The sequence below is a fragment of the Barbus barbus genome (assembly GCF_936440315.1).
Source record: "Barbus barbus genome assembly, chromosome: 31".
Taxonomy (NCBI): Eukaryota; Metazoa; Chordata; class Actinopteri; order Cypriniformes; family Cyprinidae; genus Barbus; species Barbus barbus.
Window position 1 is genome coordinate 2,364,032 of NC_136759.1, and position 21,348 is coordinate 2,385,379.

General features: G+C 38.6%; 3 protein-coding genes across 3 annotated transcripts in view; 2 read left to right on the forward strand and 1 right to left on the reverse strand.

The window, feature by feature from the left end:
- LOC306851007 (claudin-19-like) overlaps nt 1–21,348 on the reverse strand; it is a 564,676-nt gene that overhangs the window by 20,949 nt on the left and 522,379 nt on the right. The window lies entirely within an intron of this gene.
- LOC306850963 (nucleotidyltransferase MB21D2-like) lies at nt 131–7,486 on the forward strand (the record flags this gene model as incomplete). Its single annotated transcript, XM_079386945.1, has 2 exons — nt 131–365; nt 6,222–7,486. The coding sequence occupies 2 exons, from the start codon at nt 131–133 to the stop codon at nt 7,484–7,486; spliced, it is 1,500 nt and encodes a 499-aa protein (XP_079243071.1).
- The window catches only part of LOC306851005 (fibroblast growth factor 12-like), a gene marked incomplete at its 5' end in the record, with an annotated part of 44,661 nt that continues 42,184 nt past the window's right edge, over nt 18,872–21,348 (forward strand). Inside the window, one exon of the mRNA XM_079387012.1 lies at nt 18,872–19,184. Coding sequence (XP_079243138.1) covers nt 19,160–19,184 — 25 coding nt within the window. The remainder of the gene's footprint in view (nt 19,185–21,348) is intronic.

Below are 21,348 nucleotides of genomic sequence, written 5' to 3' on the forward strand. Positions count from 1 at the left end.
AAATAATTAAATAAAATAATTAAAAATAAATAAATAAATCAGTGCGTGTCTGCAGCTGCGCGTCATCGCGCCTCCAGCTTCAGTACAGCGCCTGCGCTCCGCGGCTCCGGTTCACCGTCTCCTCACGAACATGGCGGCGCCTGCGCTCTCCAGCAGGGCTGGTTCAGCTGGCAACAGCCCCACCGCCACACCGAGCAGCACCAAACACGTCCCGCAGGCCCCCGAGTTGGACTTCAGGTCCGGAGCCAGGATAGAGGAGCTCAACCGGCTGATCACCGAGTTCAGCAAGCACGAGCAGCGCGAGTATGACGACCAGCGCGCGCTCGAGATCCACACGGCCAAGGACTTCATCTTCTCCATGCTCGGTGAGGAAGAGCTCTGCTTCTGATACAATGCAACTCACGCATGCATGCATCTGAAAGGGAAAGTGCGCTTTTGCGCGTTCAGTGCGTCTGTTTGTCTTTGTCTTTGCGCTTCGGTCTGCGTTGAGCTGCGGATGGGTGTGTTTCAGCCTCAACACCCTCAACTCGTGTTTGCACTGGTATTCAGGTGCTTTATTTGCACGAGATGCCAAAATCAGTTCATCTGATTGCTGTTAAAGGAAAAGCTCAGCCAAGAATTCATATTCTGTCATTATTTATTCTCCAGCATCATGGCTGGATGACTTTCTGCCTTCTCTGGAAAACAAAAGATGATGCACAATTTCCAAGCCTTTCTGTTTTCATTCAGTGAAAGTGGAAGGTCAGCAGTGGCTTTTAAGCTCCAGAAAGAGCAAAAAATGCACTTTTGAAGGCATAAAATTAAACATTTTAAACTGTTATTTACTGAAAATGTACATGTAGCTGATTAAATAATGATTGCTTTGGATTTAATTATTGGAAGGAAAAACAAGGCAAGACAGCATGAGGAAAAGTGAAAACTAAAATAGGGAATACAATTAAATGAAAATAACAAAATCAAAAACATGCAAATAAATAAATTAACTGCCAAATGTGAATAAAATAAGCAAACTTGCAATAAGTTAAAATATATAAATAAAATGCATAAAGTAAAATAACATAAAAACAAAGGCAAAAAAACAAAACAAATCCAAAGCATGCAAATAAAACAAAAATCGTTTTTAGAAACTCTGATTTTATACTATGTAAAAAATCTTTAGGCCTATCTGACATGTTTCACTGAAAAATATGCATCACATTAATTTTAATAGTTAATGTTAAAACTCTGCAATTCAAATGCATGAAAATGTTGCATGCAATTCATATACACAAATCTTACATTTAGGTCTAAATGTTTTGGAGTGAAAATGGTTGTGAATCAGAATAAAATGCAATGTTCAGCCAGACCAGCAGGAATAAGTGGAACCAAATTAGCGGTCGTGTGGCGCCGGTACAAAGCATCACTGCATAAAAATAAACGCTGCATCTATACGCAGAACATAAAAGCTGCATCTATTTGTAAAAGAGTTGAATTGTCAGAGACGCTGAACAGAAGTGCTGCACTGTGAAGCAGAGATCTGTCCAGATGCATGAGTTGAGGAGCAGCCTCAGGGCGATGCACTGACTCTCTGTCTCACATGTGTTCACTCAGCCATGCAGTCACACACTCATCTGTGCTGGAGAACAATCTGAGGACAGGATGAAGTCAAAACTGCCAGTGTTTGTTTGCAATTGCTGTTGTGGCATTCTGTGTCAAATCAACTGAATCCCAGAAACGTCCTCTGCTAAAACTTTTGAATCTGTTAGTATTTTTTCTGAAGAAAGACAAACATAAATAGTGATGAAAGCCAGAATATTAAATGTTATAGCTGAATATTTTGTAGAGGGGAGGTCAAATGGTCATTAGATTCGGAGCCAAATTACAGGGTGAAAAAATGACTTTAGAAAGATGCCAGCATCATTGTGTTATTTTACACAGAGATTGTTCGGTCTATTAGTAAAATCTTGACTTTAGCAATATTTGTAATATTATATGTCAATGGTGACCGGTGAAAAAGCATTTTTCTTTGGAGTTCTTTAGAGTGTTTGCATGCCTGTTGCTCAAGAAGTATTAAAGATATCCTTTCAGATTTTGGGGTAACACTTTACAATAAGGTGTCATTTATTAACATTAACACGATCAAACAATGAACAATATATTACACTATTCATTAATCTTTGTTAATGTTAGTTCATAAAAATACAGTTGTTCATTGTTAGTTCACGGTGCATTTACTAATGTTAACAAACACAACTTGTGAGTTTAATAATGCATTAGTAAATGCTGAAATGAACTAATATTAATAAATGTTGTAGGAATATTATTCATTGTTAGTTCATGTCAACTAATGAGCCTTATTTTTAATTGTTAATGCCTTATATAATTCAGTTCCACAGATATTATCTCAATGTCTCCAGGAGTAAATTCTTAAATTGTATACATTTTCAGTGATCAAAAAACAAATATGTGCCACTTTGCATAACTGATGCTTGTTTCTTTAAAAAAAAAAAGGGAATGTCTGAAGAACAAATAATGTTGAAAATAGAAATATACCTTGTTTCCCTCTGTCAAAATGATTGCATATAACACACCTATCTGAGTGCCACAAATGTTATTTTTCCAAAGTTTGCATGACTGTAACTCAAGAAGTATTAACAGTATCTCAATATAATTTTATATTCTGGTTCCTAAACTGGTTCCTCATTTATATGCTTCAGTCCCATATATATATATATATTTCTTTCAACAGAAAAAAATGATCAAAATCAATATTTTTAGCTGGGGATCTCTGGTTGCGGCGACACAGAATGACCCTCTTGCATGCTGAGCTGCGCTCTTATTATGATAGTTGCTCAAATTGTGGGCCTGAAGGTGTATTTCTGAATGTTGAACTCGCTGTGGCCTCTGGAGGAGTGTGACATGTTCAGGGCCCAAACACACACACACATACACACACACACATATACATACACACACACACACACACACACACTAAGTTGTTTTGGTTTTTCTAAACGTCTCTGGAGGTTCTTCTGCTGCTGACGGGAGATTTTAATACCCATGAGTCACTGGCTGGTGCATGTTAATCATGAGCTTGAGCTCAGGTGTGACTGGGGATTATTTTCTCCAGGAGTCTGTTGTCTGTTTCTCCCAGTGTCTTGTCTGGAATGTTCTTGTGTTTGTGTAGGTATCGTTTTATAGACTCTTGCTCTTGTGGTTATAGATTAACATTTGTCAATTGCTTTATTATGAAATTTTGTGCTGTGAAGCAATGCCCTTCATTCTCTGTTGCACTCACCTCTTGCCAAAATGACAGAAATTGTGAAATAACAATGTTACAACATGGAAATTGTTAGTTTTTGTGGCAACGCTCATGACGCCAAAGTGCATCCATTTGAAGAAACTTAACTATTCATAAGATGTTTGCATTAATTTAAACTTATTTAAATTCATTAAACAGACTTGAAAATTAATTATTTTGCAATGCCATTTTGTCACGTTACAGGTGCAAATTTAATTCACCTCCCGATTCTCTTGCAATTTTACAATTTTCAATCTGGTTTCCGAGCGCAGCACAGCACAGAGACGGTGCTCATTAAGATAATAAATGATATTCGCTTTAATTCTGATTCTGGCAAAATATCAGTGCTGGTACTACTAGATCTTGGTGCTGTATTTGACACTGTCAATCGTAACATACTTCTAGAGAGACTGGAAATCTGGGTCGGACTTTCTGGGATGGTACTCAAGAAGGGAGAGGTTATTATGTGAGTATAGGAGAGCATAAGTCTAAGCGGACGGCCATGACATGTGGAGTCCCACAAGGCTCAATTCTTGCACCGCTCTTGTTTTGCCTGTATATGCTCCCACTAAGTCAGATAATGAGGAAGAACCAAATTGCATATCACAGCTATGCTGATGATACCCAGATTTACCTAGCCTTGTCTCCAAATGACTACAGCCCCATTGACTCCCTCTGCCAATGCATTGATGAAATTAACAGTTGGATGTGCCAGAACTTTCTTCAGTTAAACAAGGAGAAAAAATGTCATTGCATTTGGAAACAAAGATGAAGTTCTCAAGGTGAATGCATACCTTGACTCTAGGGGTCAAACAACTAAAAATCAAGTCAGAAATCTTGGGGTGATTCTGGAGACAGACCTTAGTTTCAGTAGTCATGTCAAAGCAGTAACTAAATCAGCATACTATCACCTCAAAAACATTGCAAGAATTAGATGTTTTGTTTCCAGTCAAGACTTGGAGAAACTTGTTCATGCCTTTATCACCAGCAGGGTGGATTACTGTAATGGTCTCCTCACCGGCCTTCCCAAGAAGACCATTAGACAACTGCAGCTCATCCAGAACACTGCTGCCTGCTGGCCTAGGACCTAAATATATTGCTGATATGCTCACTGAATATAAACCGAACAGACCACTCAGATCATTAGGATCGAGTCAGTTAGAAACACCAAGGGTTCACACAAAACAAAGGGAGTCTGCTGTTTTAGCTATTATGCGGCCCGCAGTTGGAACCAGCTTCCAGAAGAGATCAGATGTGCTAAAACATTAGCCACATTTAAATCAAGACTCAAAACTCATCTGTTTAACTGTGCATTTGAATGAGCACTGTGCTATATGTCCGAACTGACTGCAATACATTTTATGTATAATCATTTTCTAATTTTAACGTTTTAAATTCATCTTAAATCAATTTTTAAATAATTTTAAACGTTTTTAAATTCCTTATTTTATTGTTGTGACTTAATGATTATTTTACTACTTTTTATGTAAAGAAATGCTTTGATGGTAAAGAGAATGTGGGCAAAGAAAGACAAGTTTGTTGAAAGTAGGACCTCTGAGTTCTATTTGTCTGGTTTATGATGGTCAAAGTAAGTAGGGGTTGAAGTAGTGGAATAGTTAGGTGCTTTGGAAGGATTTTTCACAGTGGGCAAGAGTTTGAACAAAGCTTGAGAATGTTTGTTTTTTTGTGTTAAGAGCACATCACTAACAGTTTTTAAATTCCTTGATTTTATTATTGTGGTGATCTTTTTTTAATGATTATTTTACTTCCTTTCATGTAAAGCACTATGAATTACCATTGTGTATGAAATGTGCTATATAAATAAACTTGCCTTGCCTTACTTAGAGCAAATACCAAGTGTGAGAAGTCTAAATTTTCATCAAATTTCAAACTTGTACTGTTTTAGAAACCATTTCAGAAACTATTGTTTTCACAAAGGAACTTTTACTCTCACAAATTGCACATTAGGACTCGAAAACTATACATAAACGCAAACCCTGTGATGACGGACACAGTCTCTTTGGGTGACTCTAATGAAAACATCCTGTTAATATATATATTGCATGTATAAAACCAAGCCTATTTTAGAACCATTGAGATTTTTTTCGATTGATATGCTATTTTCATGGCAATTTAACACATCAATCATTTAAAAAATAATAATAAAATCACACTAAATTACAGGCTATAAATCAAAAGCAATGCAGTGATATAGAAATACATATTTATATAAATATAAAATACTAATTTATAGAAAGTCGTTTTGACAACTACATTAATGAGAGTTGGAAGGAAAAAAGTGCTTAATTGTCATGAATAGACTTAATGATATTGTACAATATTTCAAGTGGGTTTCATGAGTTTCAATGCTTAAATCAAATCAGAAAATTGGCAAAACACGATAGATGCATTGAATAATTATTTATGAAATTTTATTAAAATTAAATTAATTAATTTATTAAATTAACTTCTTACTTTTTTTGAAATACAACATTTGTAGAGTAACAGTTTCCAATTAACATTCTTTTAGGATAGAATTCCAATGAAACTTTCCCCCTTGGAATAACTTTCCTTTTGTCATGAAATACTTAAACATCTTAGTGCATTTTTGGTCAGATATATGACCCTAGCTGTGAAAGATTTACTGTTTTCTACATAAAATCATACTTCATAAGATAAAGAACATTCTGTGAAAATGTAACATTGATATCTTTAATATCGACTGAGTAAGGCCATGTCAAAGATTCATGATATAGTGAAATTAATGGTTGAAAGCAAACTTTGATGCTTGTTATGTCATAATTAGACTGAGACTTTAGCCTGGATTTCACAGAAAGGGTCACATATATTCCCTTTTACAAGGAAATGTAGTCTGTTTTATCTACTTTGTACAAGTACACAACATTTGTCCCTGTCTAATGATATAATTATCTGTTTTCAGGCATGGTGCAGAAGTTGGACCAGAAGCTTCCGGTTGCCAACGAGTACCTGCTGCTGTCCGGCGGGGTCCGGGAAGGCGTGGTTGACATGGATCTGGACGAGTTGACGGTATATGCGCGGGGAGCCGATTACGACATGGACTTCACGTTACTGGTTCCCGCGCTCAAACTCCACGACCGAAACCAGCCGGTCACGCTAGACATGCGTCACTCAGCTCTTTGCCACTCCTGGCTCAGCCTGCGTCTGTTTGACGAGGGAACTATCAACAAGTGGAAGGACTGTTGCACGGTTGTAGACCACGTTAACGGTGCCACCAATTACTTTTTCTCACCCACACTGGTGGCTGACTGGTTCTACGAATCCATTAGTATGGTTCTGGCGGAGATTCAGAAGAAGCCGCAGCGCGGCGTCCCGCGGGTCGAGAAGGTTGAGCGCAATGCCACCGTCATCTCCATCATTTTGGGCGTCGGAGGCAGTCGGATGCTGTATGATGTGGTTCCAGTAGTGTCATTCAAAGGCTGGCCGGCGGTGGCCCAAAGCTGGCTAATGGAGAACCATTTTTGGGATGGGAAAATCACAGAAGAGGAAGTGATTAGCGGGTTTTATTTGCTGCCTGCCTGCTCTTCTACAGGCCAGAAGGAAAACGAATGGCGCTTGTCGTTTGCGCGCAGCGAGGTGCAGCTGAAGAAGTGCATCTCTGCCAGTCTCATGCAGGCGTACCAGGCTTGTAAAGCTCTGATTATTAAGCTTCTCTCTCGACCCAAAGCCATCAGCCCTTATCATCTGCGCTCGCTCATGCTTTGGGCCTGCGACCGCTTGCCGCATACGTACTTGGCGCAGGAAGATTACGCCGCGCACTTTTTGCTCGGGTTGATTGATGACTTGCAGCATTGCTTGGTGAATAAGACCTGCCCGAATTACTTTATCCCGCAATGCAACATGCTAGAGCACCTCAGCGACGACATGGCCATGCTGCATGCGCGCAAGCTGTCGTCTGTTCGCTCCGACCCAGCAGAACACTTGCGAAGTGCAATAGAGCACGCTAAAGCCGCGTCGCGACTCACGCTGGAGCTCCAGTGGCGCGGAGGAAGCTCAAACCTGTCATCTCCCCTGTCAGAAACTGGAGCTGATCAGCAACCGGATGACCGGCTTGCGAAGAAACTTCAGCAGCTGGTCACAGAGAATCCTGGGAAGTCCATCTCAGTCTTCATCAACCCAGATGACGTCACGCGACCTCACTTTCGCATTGATGACAAATTCTTCTGAAGCCACCCCGACTGATCTGATTATTCACTGGCTGCAAATGACATCATGCAACCTCATTTTTGAATCGATGACACATTTTTCTGAAGCCACGCCCACTGATCTGATTGGGTGCTGGCTACAAATGACCTCACATTTCAATTGACATCTTATTCTGAAGCCACGCCCTCTGATCTGATTGGGCACTGGCTGCAGATGACCTCACATTTCAACTGATGGCAAATTATTCTGAAGCCACACCCTCTAATCTGATTGGGTGCTGGCTGCAGATGACATCACATTTCAACTGATGACAAATTATTCTGAAGCCACACCCTCTAATCGGATTGGGTGCTGGCTGCAGATGACCTCACATTTCCATTGATGACAAGTAATTCTGAAGTCACGCCCTCTAATCTGATTGGGTGCTGGCTGCAGATGACCTCACATTTCCATTGATGACAAGTAATTCTGAAGCCACGCCTTCTGATCTGATTAGGCACTGGCTGAAGATGACCTCACATTTCCATTGATGACAAGTAATTCTGAAGCCACGCCTTCTGATCTGATTAGGCACTGGCTGAAGATGACCTCACATTTCCATTGATGACAAGTAATTCTGAAGTCACGCCCTCTAATCTGATTGGGTGCTGGCTGAAGATGACCTCACATTTCCATTGATGACAAGTAATTCTGAAGTCACGCCCTCTAATCTGATTGGGTGCTGGCTGCAGATGACCTCACATTTCCATTGATGACAAGTAATTCTGAAGTCACGCCCTCTAATCTGATTGGGTGCTGGCTGCAGATGACCTCACATTTCCATTGATGACTATTAATTCTGAAGCCACGCCTTCTGATCTGATTGGGCACTGGCTGAAGATGACATCACATTTCAATTGATGACAAATTATTCTGAAGCCACGCCCTCTGATCTGATTGGGCGCTGACTGGGGATGAGCTCACTTTCACATCCATGATACATTTTTCTGAAGCCACGCCCACTGATCTGATTGGGCGCTGGCTGCAGACGACCACATGCAACCTCACTTTCGCATTGATCATTTTTTCTGAAGCCACGCCCCCTGATCTGATTTGTGGTTACTGGGGACGAGCTCACTTTTGCATTGATGACATTCTTCTGAAGCCACGCCCCCGATCTGATTGGGAGTTGACAGCCTCACTGTAGCATTAATTATAAATTATTTTCAAGTCACACCCTCTGATCAAATTGGGCGCTGACTGCAGACAACCTCACTAGCATTAATGATCAATTCTTCTGATGCCACTCCCACTAATCTGATTGGGCGCTGACTGCAGACGATGTTACATGACCTCGCTTTTGCATCAGTGATGAATTCTTCTCAAGCCACGCCCATTGATCTGTTTGGGAGCTGACAACCTCAATATAACATTAATGATCAATTCTCCTGAAGCCACGCCGTTAAAAATGGACATGATCCTGTTTCACTGCTGCCAGTTTGAAGTCGTGTTCACATATCTGTTCCTCAACATTAAGGACGCCCAGCTTTTATGGGAAGGAGAGAGAGAGAGAGAGAGAGCGGGAGATTAATGGAAGGATGTGGGGGGAGGACGGTTTGTGCATGGCTCATGTGGAAAACAGGAAATCCATAACTCCACTCAGAAGTGCAATTAGACAAAATGTGTTTATACGCTTTACTTGTAAGTACACTGTAACATGATACTGTAAACATGCTATTTTAGACACCATTGTTTCACAAACATACTTACAGAAGAACTTTATTCTCACAAGCTGCACATTAGGACTCCAAAAATACACACAAACACACTCCCTGTGACAATGGTTGTTTTAACACAGTCTCTTGAGGTGAATCTCATGAAAACATTTCTGTGTGTCATTTTACCCCCCTAAAATTCTGAGTAATTATGGTGCATTAAAAAATAAAGCCTATTTTAGAACTATTCAAATGTTTTCATTGAGACACTGTTTTCATGACATTTAAACACATTTTAACCCTAAATTGATCTTTTATTGTAATTTAATTTGTAATTTTTTAAATAAGACTAAATTAAAGATACATTGTACATCCATTAATATTGCAGTTTAAATAAAATATTTTTTTTACATTGCATTAATGAGAATTGCAAGGTAAAAAATGCTTGTCATGAAAAATCTCAATCCTAAAATAGGCTTTAAATTGCTTTCATGAGATTCCTCCCTTGAAAAAAAAATTCTAAACAGAAAACTTTATTAACATTATTTGTTTGTGTTTTTATATATATGCTGCTAAACATGATAGGTGCATTGAATAATTAGTTTTTGTAATAATTTGAGTATTTTGATCATTATGTGATGTGATTTGTAACTGTACATACTGTTGTAATTAACCCCACCTACAATTAGACCAATCAGCCTCAGCCAATCATGGGATGTGCACTCATTTAATTATTGACACATGCATATCTTTGCATGTGATTGGTAGGAGGGACAGATCAGAACAGACCAAACGTGAATCTTCAAGCTCTACAGGGACCAATCATAATGCCTTATCACAGAAAATAAACCAGTGGGGTGTTTTTATTCCGATTAAGGGGATCCTTTTACAGCCCCACCATGTGTTTCTCTTTATATCTGAATCAGTACATATCAGAACTAAACAGAACATGTTAATTTATTTTAACTGTCATCATTAGGCTGTGTGTACATGTTATTCTTATGCTTGATAAATATCTCTAACATGCCAGCGGGCTTATGGACACCTCAGCAAAATAACGTATCTGCTCTGGATCAGTGTTGCATTGCATTTTAAGCTTGTGTTTGGTAAATAAAGCTGTACAGAAGTGCAAAGGTGTGAGGAAAACTTTATTCTGTTTCACAACTCCAAAATGACCTAAAAAAAAAACATTCTCCTATATTTGAGGTTCAAAAGTTTAAGATTTTTTAATGTTTTTGATGTTCTCTTCTGCTCACCAATGCTGCATTTATTTGATAAAAATAATATTATCAATGTTGAAAACAGTTGTGTTGCTTCATATTTATAGGAAAGCTGTGATGCATTTTATTTTTCAGGATTCTTTGATGAATAGAAAGTTCAAAAGAACAGCATTTATTCGAAATAGAAATCTTTACTGTCACTTCTGATCAATTTAATGCATCCGTGCTGAATAAAAGTATTAATTTCTGCACTTAGATTAGTATAATAGATTAGTAGACATTCATTATATAATCAGTCTGCCAAAAGCCGCTATATTTATGCACAAAACTGGATTGCAAGAATGACATCAATGTTGCATGCAACCATTTAACCTCCTATTTCACATGCTATTTCTTTGAAAAGTTGGCTATATGTGAGCAATCGCAGTATCTGATTCCGACTGAATCTAAATATATTGTAATATTACTGCTTCCCCAGCAACTCGTGTCGTTAGAGAGCACCGTCAGGGATCATAACCCTCATGCTGTCAGCTAAATGCTCTTATACTAATGTATTAAAAGCACTGACACTGTAGGAGAAACATTTGGATGGAGTTTTTCCTCCAGGAGCTCAGCTCAGCTAAAGTGCTGCGACAGAGAATTACAGATGTGTGTGTAAGAAAGGTAAAAGCTGAGAAGTTTATCAGTACAACAGAAGGTCTCTTTGTGAAGTACAGCTCAGGATGATGGTGAGTTGTGTATGTGTGTGTGTAAATGCTGAGAGCTGTTGTTATATCTTGCTGACCTGAGGAAGGTGGAGTTTCAAACTCTTTTGCACAAATTTAGATATGACACAACTGCTTATTCAGTTTTGCTTAAGCAGCTAAATACCAAAATAATCCAGCTCAGTTTTATATATGAGTGTGTGAGTTTGCGCAGGCCATGCCAGGTTATTTTAGTTTTCTGTCATCTCAGCACCTGTCTGCCCACCTGCGACTTACCCAGCGTTGTGTGTGTGTGTGAGAGTGAGAGAGAGGTTTTTGTTTTGTTGACATTCAAAAGATTTTAACATAAGAGAGCGGTGCGATCATTTGTAACTTGAATGTGCCAGGCTTTTGCACCCATATGGAAAAAAAATGTATTCAAATAGATTTCAAATGATGTTTCAAGATATATTTTATGCTAATATACGTTTTGGCCATTTTTGTTATATTTTTAAATATATATAATTTACATAATTTTAAAAAGCATTTAAAATTTATTTTGCCTTCCATATATTTCCAATCCAAGAAAATACATTCACATTTGAAGAAAAACGTTATTTATTGTCTATCTATGCCAATACACTTTTTAAAAATGTTAATTTGTTTTACATTTTTTAAATAATTATAAATTTTGTTTTAATCTCTAATAGGCTGTTCCATCCACATTTGCATTTAGACTAAATGTAGGCTTCTGTAAGGTTGGAAAATAATTTTCTAAATTTGTAGTCTTACAATATAATAATGATCGTGAACCCACACTGAAGTCCCGATCTGAATCAAATGATTCGAGATTCGCGCTCCGAAGTTACGATCTGAATCAAATGATTCGAGATTCGCGCTCCGAAGTTACGATCTGATTCAAAAAAAATTGTGAACCCACCCCGAAGTTCTGATGTAAATCAAATGATTGGGATCCTTGCTCCGTAGTCCCGATCTGAATAATAATAATCGCAAAACATAATTTCAGATTGAGCCTGCATCTCAATGTGCACACTATCCATCCTAAATTCTAAGTGATATTAGTAATTTTCAATACTATTTAGTAGGGTGAACAGTAACCTATGCACATTGGGACGCAGAAGTTCAGATCTGTTTCGAAGTCCCAATCCAACCCGCACGGAAGTCCTGATCTGAATCAAATTATTCATGCTCCGAAGTTACGATCTGATTCAAAGGATTTGCAAACCCGCCCCAAAGTTTTGACCTAAGTGCTGGCTAATGCTAAACGTAAATTCAGTAAGATTGTTATCCACGTCGGCGCTAATGATGTTCGACTTCGCCAGTCGGAGATCACTAAAAATAATGTTAAAGAGGTGTTTGAACTTGCAAGTACGATGTCAGACACAGTAATGGTATGGAGTCAAAAAGGCCTGCTCCCTGCTTACCAGCATGACCAGATTCATAGCATACTGTCGTCACTCAATGGCTGGATGTCTAAGTGGTGCCCGCAGAATAACATAGAAAAGACTTTATAGTCAATTGGACGAGTTTTTGGGGCAGACCTGACCTGCTGAAAAGAGATGGTGTTCATCCCTCCTGGGGTGGCACCACTCTTCTCTCTAGAAATATGGCACATAGTCTTAGAGTTCGTACTTGACTAACTGGGACCCAGGTCAGGAAGCAGACATACTGGCTAAACCGACCGTCTGCTAGCCACCTTACGTCACAGAAGTCAAGATATCACACTATAGAGACTGTGTCTGTTCCCCAAACTAGAAAATACAGAAAACGTCCAAACCAAATTAAGAGTAACAATTTAATTGATGTTCAACAAAATAAAAAATGTTTACAATACAGAGAAACAATTGATAAAACTTGGCTTACTGAATATCAGGTCCCTTTCTACAAAAGCACTTTTTGTAAATGATGTGATCAGTGATCATAACCTAGATTTGCTCTGTTTGACAGAAACATGGCTAAAACCAGATGAATACATTACTTTAAATGAGTCTACCCCCCAAGATTACTGCTATAAAAATGAGCCACGTCCAAAAGGTAAAGAGGGAGATGTTGCTACAATTTATAGCAATATTCTCAGTATTTCTCAGAGGGCAAGCTTTAAGTATAATTTGTTTGAAGTTATGGTGCTGCGTATAACATTATCTAGAGAAACACGTGTTAGTGATAAATCCCCTGTGATGTTTGTACTGGCTACTGTATACAGGCCACCAGGGCACCACACAGACTTTATTAAACAATTTGCTGATTTTCTATCTGAGTTAGTACTGGCTGCAGATAAAGTCTTAATTGTTGGCGATATTAATATCCATGTCGATAATGAAAAAGATGCATTAGGATCAGCATTCATAGACATTCTGAACTCTATTGGGGTTAGACAACACGCTTAAGGACCTACTCATTGTCGAAATCATACTCTAGATTTAATACTGTCACATGGAATTGATGTTAGTGGTGTTGAAATTCTGCAGCAAAGCGATGATATCTCAGATCATTATCTAGTCTTGTGTAAACTCCATATAGCTAAAACTGTAAATTCTACTCCTTGTTACAAGTACGGTAGAACCATCACTTCTACCACAACAGACTGCTTTGTAAGTAATCTTCCTGATTTATCTCAATTCCTCAGCAAAAACTTGATGATGTAACAGAAACTATAGACTCTCTCTTTTCTAGCACTTTAGATACAGTTGCTGCTTCACGCTTAAGCAAGAGCAAAGACTCCGTGGTATAATGAGCACACTCGCACCCTAAAGAGAGCAGACCAGAAAATGGAGCGCAGATGGAGGAAAACAAAACTAGAGGTATTTCGTATAGCTTGGCGGGAAAGTACCCTATCCTACAGAAAAGCATTAAAAACTGTTAGATTACTTTTGGTCTCTTCTAGAAGAAAACAAACATAACCCTCAGTATTTATTCAATACAGTTACTAAATTAACGAAAATAAAGCATCAACAGGTGTTGGCATTTCCCAAGAGCACAGCAGTAATGATTTTATGAACTACTTTACTTCCAAGATTGATTCTATCAGAGATAAAATTGTAACCATGCAGCCATCAGCTACAGTATCGCATGCACTATAGATCCCCTGAGGAACAATTTCACTCTCTACTATAGGAGAGGAAGAATTGTATAAATTTGTTAAATCATCTAAACCAACAACATGTATGTTAGACCCTATTCCATCTAAACTACTAAAAGAGCTGCTTCCAGAAGTCATAGATCCTCTTTTGGCTATTATTAATTCATGATTGTCATTAGGATATGTCCCAAAACCTTCAAATTGGTTGTTATTAAGCCTCTGATTAAAAAAACACAACTTGACCCCAAGGATCTAGTTAATTACAGACCGATCTCAAATCTCCCTTTTCTGTCAAAGATACTAGAAAAGGTAATATCCTCACAATTATATTCCTTCTTAGAGAAAAATGGTATCTGTGAGGAATTCCAGTCAGGATTTAGACCGTATCATAGTACTGATACTGCTCTCGTTAGAGTTACAAATGACCTGCTTCTATCATCTGATCGTGGTTGTATCTCTTTATTAGTTCTACTGGATCTTAGTGCTGCGTTCGACACTATCGACCACAACATTCTTTTAAATAGACTAGAATACTTTGTTGGCGTGGTTCAAATCGTACTTATCTGACCGCCATCAATTCATAGCAGTGAATGAAGAGGTATCATATCGATCACAAGTGCAGTATGGAGTACCTCAAGGCTCAGTACTAGGGCCGTTACTTTTCACGCTTTACATGTTACCCTTGGGAGATAATATCAGGAGACATGGTCTTAGCTTTCACTGTTATGCTGATGATACTCAGCTCTATATTTCTTCACGGCCTGGTGAAACACCAAATTGAGAAACTAATGGAATGCATAGTCGATATAAAAAACTGGATGACGAGTAACTTCTTACTGCTAAATTCTGAAAAAACAGAGGTGTTAATTATCAGACCTAAAACCCCCACATGTAATAACCTAGAACACTATCTAAAACTTGACGGCTGCTCTGTCAATTCTTCTTCATCAGTTAGGAACCTAGGTGTACTGTTTGATAGCAATCTTTCATTTGAAAGCCACGTTTCTAGCATCTGTAAAACTGCATTTTTCCATCTCAAAAACATATCTAAATTGCGACCTATGCTCTCAATGTCAAATGCAGAAATGCTAATTCATGCATTTATATGACCTCAAGGTTAGACTATTGTAATACTTTACTGAGTGGTTGTTCTGCACGCTTGATCAACAAACTACAGCTGGTCCAAAATGCAGCAGCTAGAGTCCTTACTAGAACCAGGAAGTATGACCATATTAGCCTGGTTCTGTCAACACTGCACTGGCTCGCTATCAAACATCGTATAGATTTATAGATTTTAAAATCTTGTTAATTACTTATAAAGCCCTGAATGGCTTAGCTCCTCAGTACTTCAGCGAGCTCTTATCACATTATAGTCCTCCACGTCTGCTGCGTTCTCAAAACTCTGGCCGTTTGATAATACCTAGAATATCAAAATCGACTGCGGGCGGCAGATTCTTTTCCTATTTAGCACCCAAACTCTGGAACAATCAACCTAACACTGTTCAGGAGGCAGACGCAGTGTCAGTTTAAATCTAGATTAAAGACACATTTCTTTATCCTGGCTTACACATAACACACTAATTTAACACTTCTATTATTCAAATATGTTAAAGGATTGTTAATTAATTAGATCAACCGGAACCGGGAACACTCCTCATAACACACGATGTACTCATTACATCGTAAGAAGAATGGCATCTACGCTAATATTTGTCTGTTCCGTGGCCTTTAGCCTCCTCGTTAGAGCGCATGCCTCCCATACCGGAGACTGCGGTTCTAATCCCGCTCGGAGTGGGGCGAGTAGGACCGCGAAACTGGTGCCGTGACCCGGATGGGAGTGAGGTTTAGGGGTGAGTGTAGAGGAGGCCAGCGGGTAAGTGCTGTGCAGGTCGGAGTGGGGCGAGTAGGACCGTGACAGTTGTACCAAAGTCTCTTTAAAGGATTAGTTCACTTTCAAATAAAAATTTCCTGATAATTTACTCACCCCCATGTCATCCAAGATGTTTATGTATTTATTTTTTCAGTCGAAAAGAACGTTTTTGATGAAAACATTCCAGGAACATAGTGAAGTTCAATGGACTCTCTCAATGGAAAGAGTGGGTCTTTCATTCAGAAGGCGGGGCTTCCTGCGATTGAGCGGCTATATTAAGCGTTGCATTTTTCCCCATTCAAAACTATATGAGTGACATGTCTTGGGTATTCTATAGTCTTTGGTTGTACCCATAGATATGTATAGGTAGATCCACGTTCGACCGCTCCAAGCACGCAGACGCGTCCGCCATCTAAATAATAGGGAATCTACCTATACATATCTATGGTTGTACCTGCATGAATGGTCATGTGACATGCGTTTTCGGTTGTGCGGTGTAGAGCGGATCGTTTCTGAAATGCCAGTGTAGACAAGGAGCATTTTCATTCTAAAACTACGGTGGCTGAGAGAACTCAACGAGCTGTAGATAGAAAAAAACACCTGCAAATTAAAGGGGTCATCGGATGCCCATTTTACACAAGTTGATACGATTCTTTAGGGTCTTAATTAAAAGTCTATAATATACTTTGGTTAAAATTTCTCAATGGTAGTGTAAAAAACACTTTTTTTACCCTGTCAAAATCAGCTCTGTTTTCAGCAAGCCGTTTTTTAGTCCATGTTGCTTTAAATGCTAATTCAATTCAATTCAAGTTTATTTGTATAGCGCTTTTTACGATACAAATCGTTGCAAAGCAGCTCTACAGGAATTTAAGTTTCCACAATATATTTATATATTGCAGAACCTTAATATGTTTGACTTACGGCAAAATTTGGTAATTCTGTGTGTTGTCTGAGCGTTGGCATCCTCTGAGGTCCTCTGAGGGGTTGGCATCATCTTTTCTCAGGTGTTCGGTCATCTCAGATCATTTAAGGGTTGGATCCAGACTGAAGCTTCTGTAATTCCTAGTTAACATGGGATGTTAATCCCGTGGCAGAAACAGAGAAACAAATAGAGACTTAATTAGCGTAGCTGCTGTTCCATCTAAGCAAAAATGATTTGCTCAACCCAAGCTAAAGAATAATAATAAATGTACATTTAATCAGATATAACTGCAGTACAAGATTATAAGATGCATTATGTGAATGCTTGGCTAAAGAGATGTGTCTTAATCTAGATTTAAACAGAGAGAGATGAGCTCTGCTGACCCCGCCCCTTTCTTCCATGGAGTGATGAGCAGTACTGTTTACTTTAGCTGCTGGCTAACTAGCACATTATTAGGAAAAGTGATTTGCAAAGATTCATAATATAAAAACATATATTCACTTCTTCTGTAGATGAATCTGGATCACGAATGATTTGTGTGACCATAGATGCATTTAGGCAGATTGGCGCATTCCCTTCTAAGCTAAAGTAATGTTAATCCTCTGTGTCTTCAGTGGCTCAGATGTCAGGAGACTGCTATATTCATTATTACATCCAACAACAAAACACCTCAATCGCTTAATCTGAGACATCTTGTGTTCCCCTGCACTGGAGTCGGTCGGACTGTTTACAGCTCACTCAGGGCGGGTCTAAGGTAAAATGGTTTTGTCAATCAACTATCGTGGGAGGGGCCTGTAGAGAGCCATGTCATTCTGACAGGAATCTCAGAACAGCCTGATTTGAGAAAGGGGATTTTAAAATAGGGATTACAAAAAAAAAAAACACTGGGTGGATTTTTATCATCATAGCATGGATGTGTGTACACACACTTCCAACACACATTTATGTTCAAACAACATGTAAAGGGAATTTTGCATCCAATGACCCCTTTAAGAAAACATCTTCATCAATTTGACAGCAGGTGCTGCAACTGCTCACAAGTCATAACACAAACAAATAAAGAAAAGCACTGCAAATTTCTTTATTTGGTTGTGAGCATTTGCAGCGTGTTTCTTTATTTGTTTGTGTTATGACTTGTGAGCATTTGCAGCACCTGCTGTCAAATTGATGAAGATGTTTTCTTGACTTATTTATTAAATCAAATGATTGTCCATACGGGATCTAATTGGAACGCTTCGAAAAAGAGCTTGAATCATTTTGCGATGCAGTGTTTACCTTATTCGGAGTTTCACCCATCACTATACACATGCTTTTTAAAAATAAATACGCTATTTTATACTTTACTATGGTATGGTTGTATTTGAAGACCAATCATAATCAAATGAGTCCTTTTATATCTGGTTTAAAAATCTAATTTTATAAGAGTTGCATTTACGAATATCTGAGAAACTGTTTTAACCCATTATTTTAGGCTGATTTTATTTCTAATTTACTTATTTAATAAAATATTTTGATTAAGTTTTATTTGCTTATTTTTATATTGGTGCTATACAAATATTTATATTTATTATAATATATTTTTTATTATACTTTATACTTTTTTGCTTTATATTTTATTGTATTAAAATTACTATAAGTATATAATAATAATAATGTATTATACTTATTTGATACTACAAATAGGTATAATTTTATTATCATTTGGATTTAAAATGATTTTATGCATTCACGGAAAATAAAAAATATATAGGCTACACCCATAATAATAATAATAAATCTTAAAAATATTTTTAATTGCTCTATATTAATTAATATGAATATATCAGCGTAGCTTAACATGATAATACAATTTGTACCATGGTAAGGTTGGCTCTTTTGAGAGATGTCACATGACACCTGCGGTGACGTCACGCCCGTGTGTCTGAAAGCGGCGGAGCTGCGGCAGCTCCCGTTAACGGCGAGCGGAACGAGCCCCGGTCATACACACGCACACTCACGCGCTCCAGCATCAACAAACACCGCCACACCCGTGATTCCGCCGCTGCCTCAGCACCGGACGGCGCGTGAAGTGACTGACAGCTGCTCTCACGTGAGAGTCGAGCCCTTGCGCTGTAGCGCGAGCCAGGAACCGACGCCAAGCAGCGAGCAACGTGTCTTCATCATCGGCATCCTCATCCTCCGTGACCGACAGCAGCGCAACGGGAGATGGAGAGCAAAGACAAGAGCGCCGGTGAGCGACTGACGTAATTTAACCGACAGGGTTATGTGTGCGTATGTACATGAGTGTGTGTGTGTGTGTGTGTGTGTGTGGACTGCGGTACTCAGGTCTGCTGTCCTGACGGGGTCTTGGGTGGGGTGTGTTTGTGTGTGTGTGTTTTCATACATGATGCTCATCAGATGTCAGGCGTGTGTGTCTTATTCATCTGCAGATGTTGTGTTAAAACCTCCTGATGCAGCAGAATCCTGATTCGGCCAGGGAAGGCTGGTCTTCCTCCACACATCACATTCATCACAGTCCTCTCTCTCTCTGTGTGTGTGTGTGTGTGTGTGTGTGTGTGTGGTAACCAGCTGTCGATTCATTGAGTTCCTTCACATGATGAGACGCCTATCTGCATCATACAACATGTTTTTTGGGTGTGTAGCTGATTGTTTTGGTCTGTTTACACCAGTTTATTGATTTTAGAAATGGCATATGTTGATGTTCTTCCATGCAGTCATCAGCATTCAGGACGGGTAGTGCTTTCACTTTACTGTGCCCGAATGTTCAGAGGAAATATATAGGAATATTTCACATGTGCCCTAGTGGCATCTCATAACCCTCAGTCTAGATACAGCACCTGAGTGTGTGATGTTGCTGTTTTATGGCCCAGTATCCAGCACTAATGAATGGATTTGGGTCAGTCTGAATCTGATATATGTAGCTGTTCATATGTGCTGTAAATACAGCGGCCCCAAAACCTATATAGGCTCGCAAAATCTTCTTTATTGGCGCCTATGGTTTTGCGAGGAACCTTTGGAAGTTTGCATTGCACCAAAGGCTCTTTATAGTGGAAAAAGGATCTTCAAATTGTTCTTCACCAAGGAAAGTTTGTGTTCATGAGCTGCTGCGTTTTATCAACCTAACAACAGGCTCTTTATTGGAATTGATGGTTCCGAGAAGAACATTAACATCCATAGAACCTTCCCATTGCACAAAAGATTATTTATAATGGAAAAGTTTTTTACAATTGCTCTTCACCAAGGAACATGGTTCTTCTAAGAACTGATCGCTGAAAAGTTCTTTGTGGGTTTTACACTTAAAATTGCAAGTCATGCCAAAAAATGCTGCATGTCTATAATTAGATGCAAAATATCAAGCGTGCAAACAAATGCTGCTGATCTTTTTTCAGAACTTCAAATCAGTTCATTTGTGTGGCAGTGATTTTTAGTGGATTTATGAAGCAAGTTATGCCTCAAAGTGCATTGCTGCCTTAATTCTGTCCACCTTATTTTTTAGTGCGAAGCAAGCTACACTCTTAAAAACAGCATTGATGGTTCCATGAAGAGCCTTTAACATCCATGGAAGCTTTCCATTGCACGAAAAAGGCTCCTTATAGTGGAAGAACGTTCTTCAAATTGTTCTACGCCAAGGAAAAAAATGTTTTTTCTAAGAACTGATCACTGAAAGTTCCTTTAGAGAACCCAAAATGGTTCCCCCTTTTGCAATGTTTAATTTCAAAGTGTCTAAATGACACATGCATGTCTATAATTAGATGCATATTATCATGCATTCAAACAAATGTTGCAGGATCTTTCCTCAGAGTTTACTTTTTCATTGACTTTTTAAATCAATTAACTTGGGAAATAGTCATTCTTATGAAGCAAGCTGTCGGAAACATGCAAGTGCATGAACACAAATTTGTTTCCATGAGTTGCTGTGTTCAATTCACCTACATTTTTAACAAAAGTCACACTCAAAAATACTTAAGTCTATAATTGGATCCGAAATATCAAGCATTCAAACAAATGCTGCAGTGTTTTACTCAGAACTAACTTTTTGCATTTAATTAGCAAATTAGTTAGTTGGTGTGGCACTGATTCTTAGTGCATGTGGTTTCATGATTTCAAGTCTATTTTCTTGAGTTGCTGCATTCTATCATCTTATTTTGTTTGAACAAGGAAGTAAGCTACACTCTTAAAAACAGTTTTTCTTATGGCATCTATGATTCCATGACGAACATCCATACACATGTCTACACAAATAGAGGTTTTCGCAGTGATGCAACAACTATTTTTGGATCCCCAAAGAACCTTGAAGTGATCGGTTCTTAAAAAAGCAACATTTTTATAATGCTGAATAATCTGAAGAACCTTTAGTGGAATGGAAAGATTCCATGCATGTTAAAGGTTCTTTA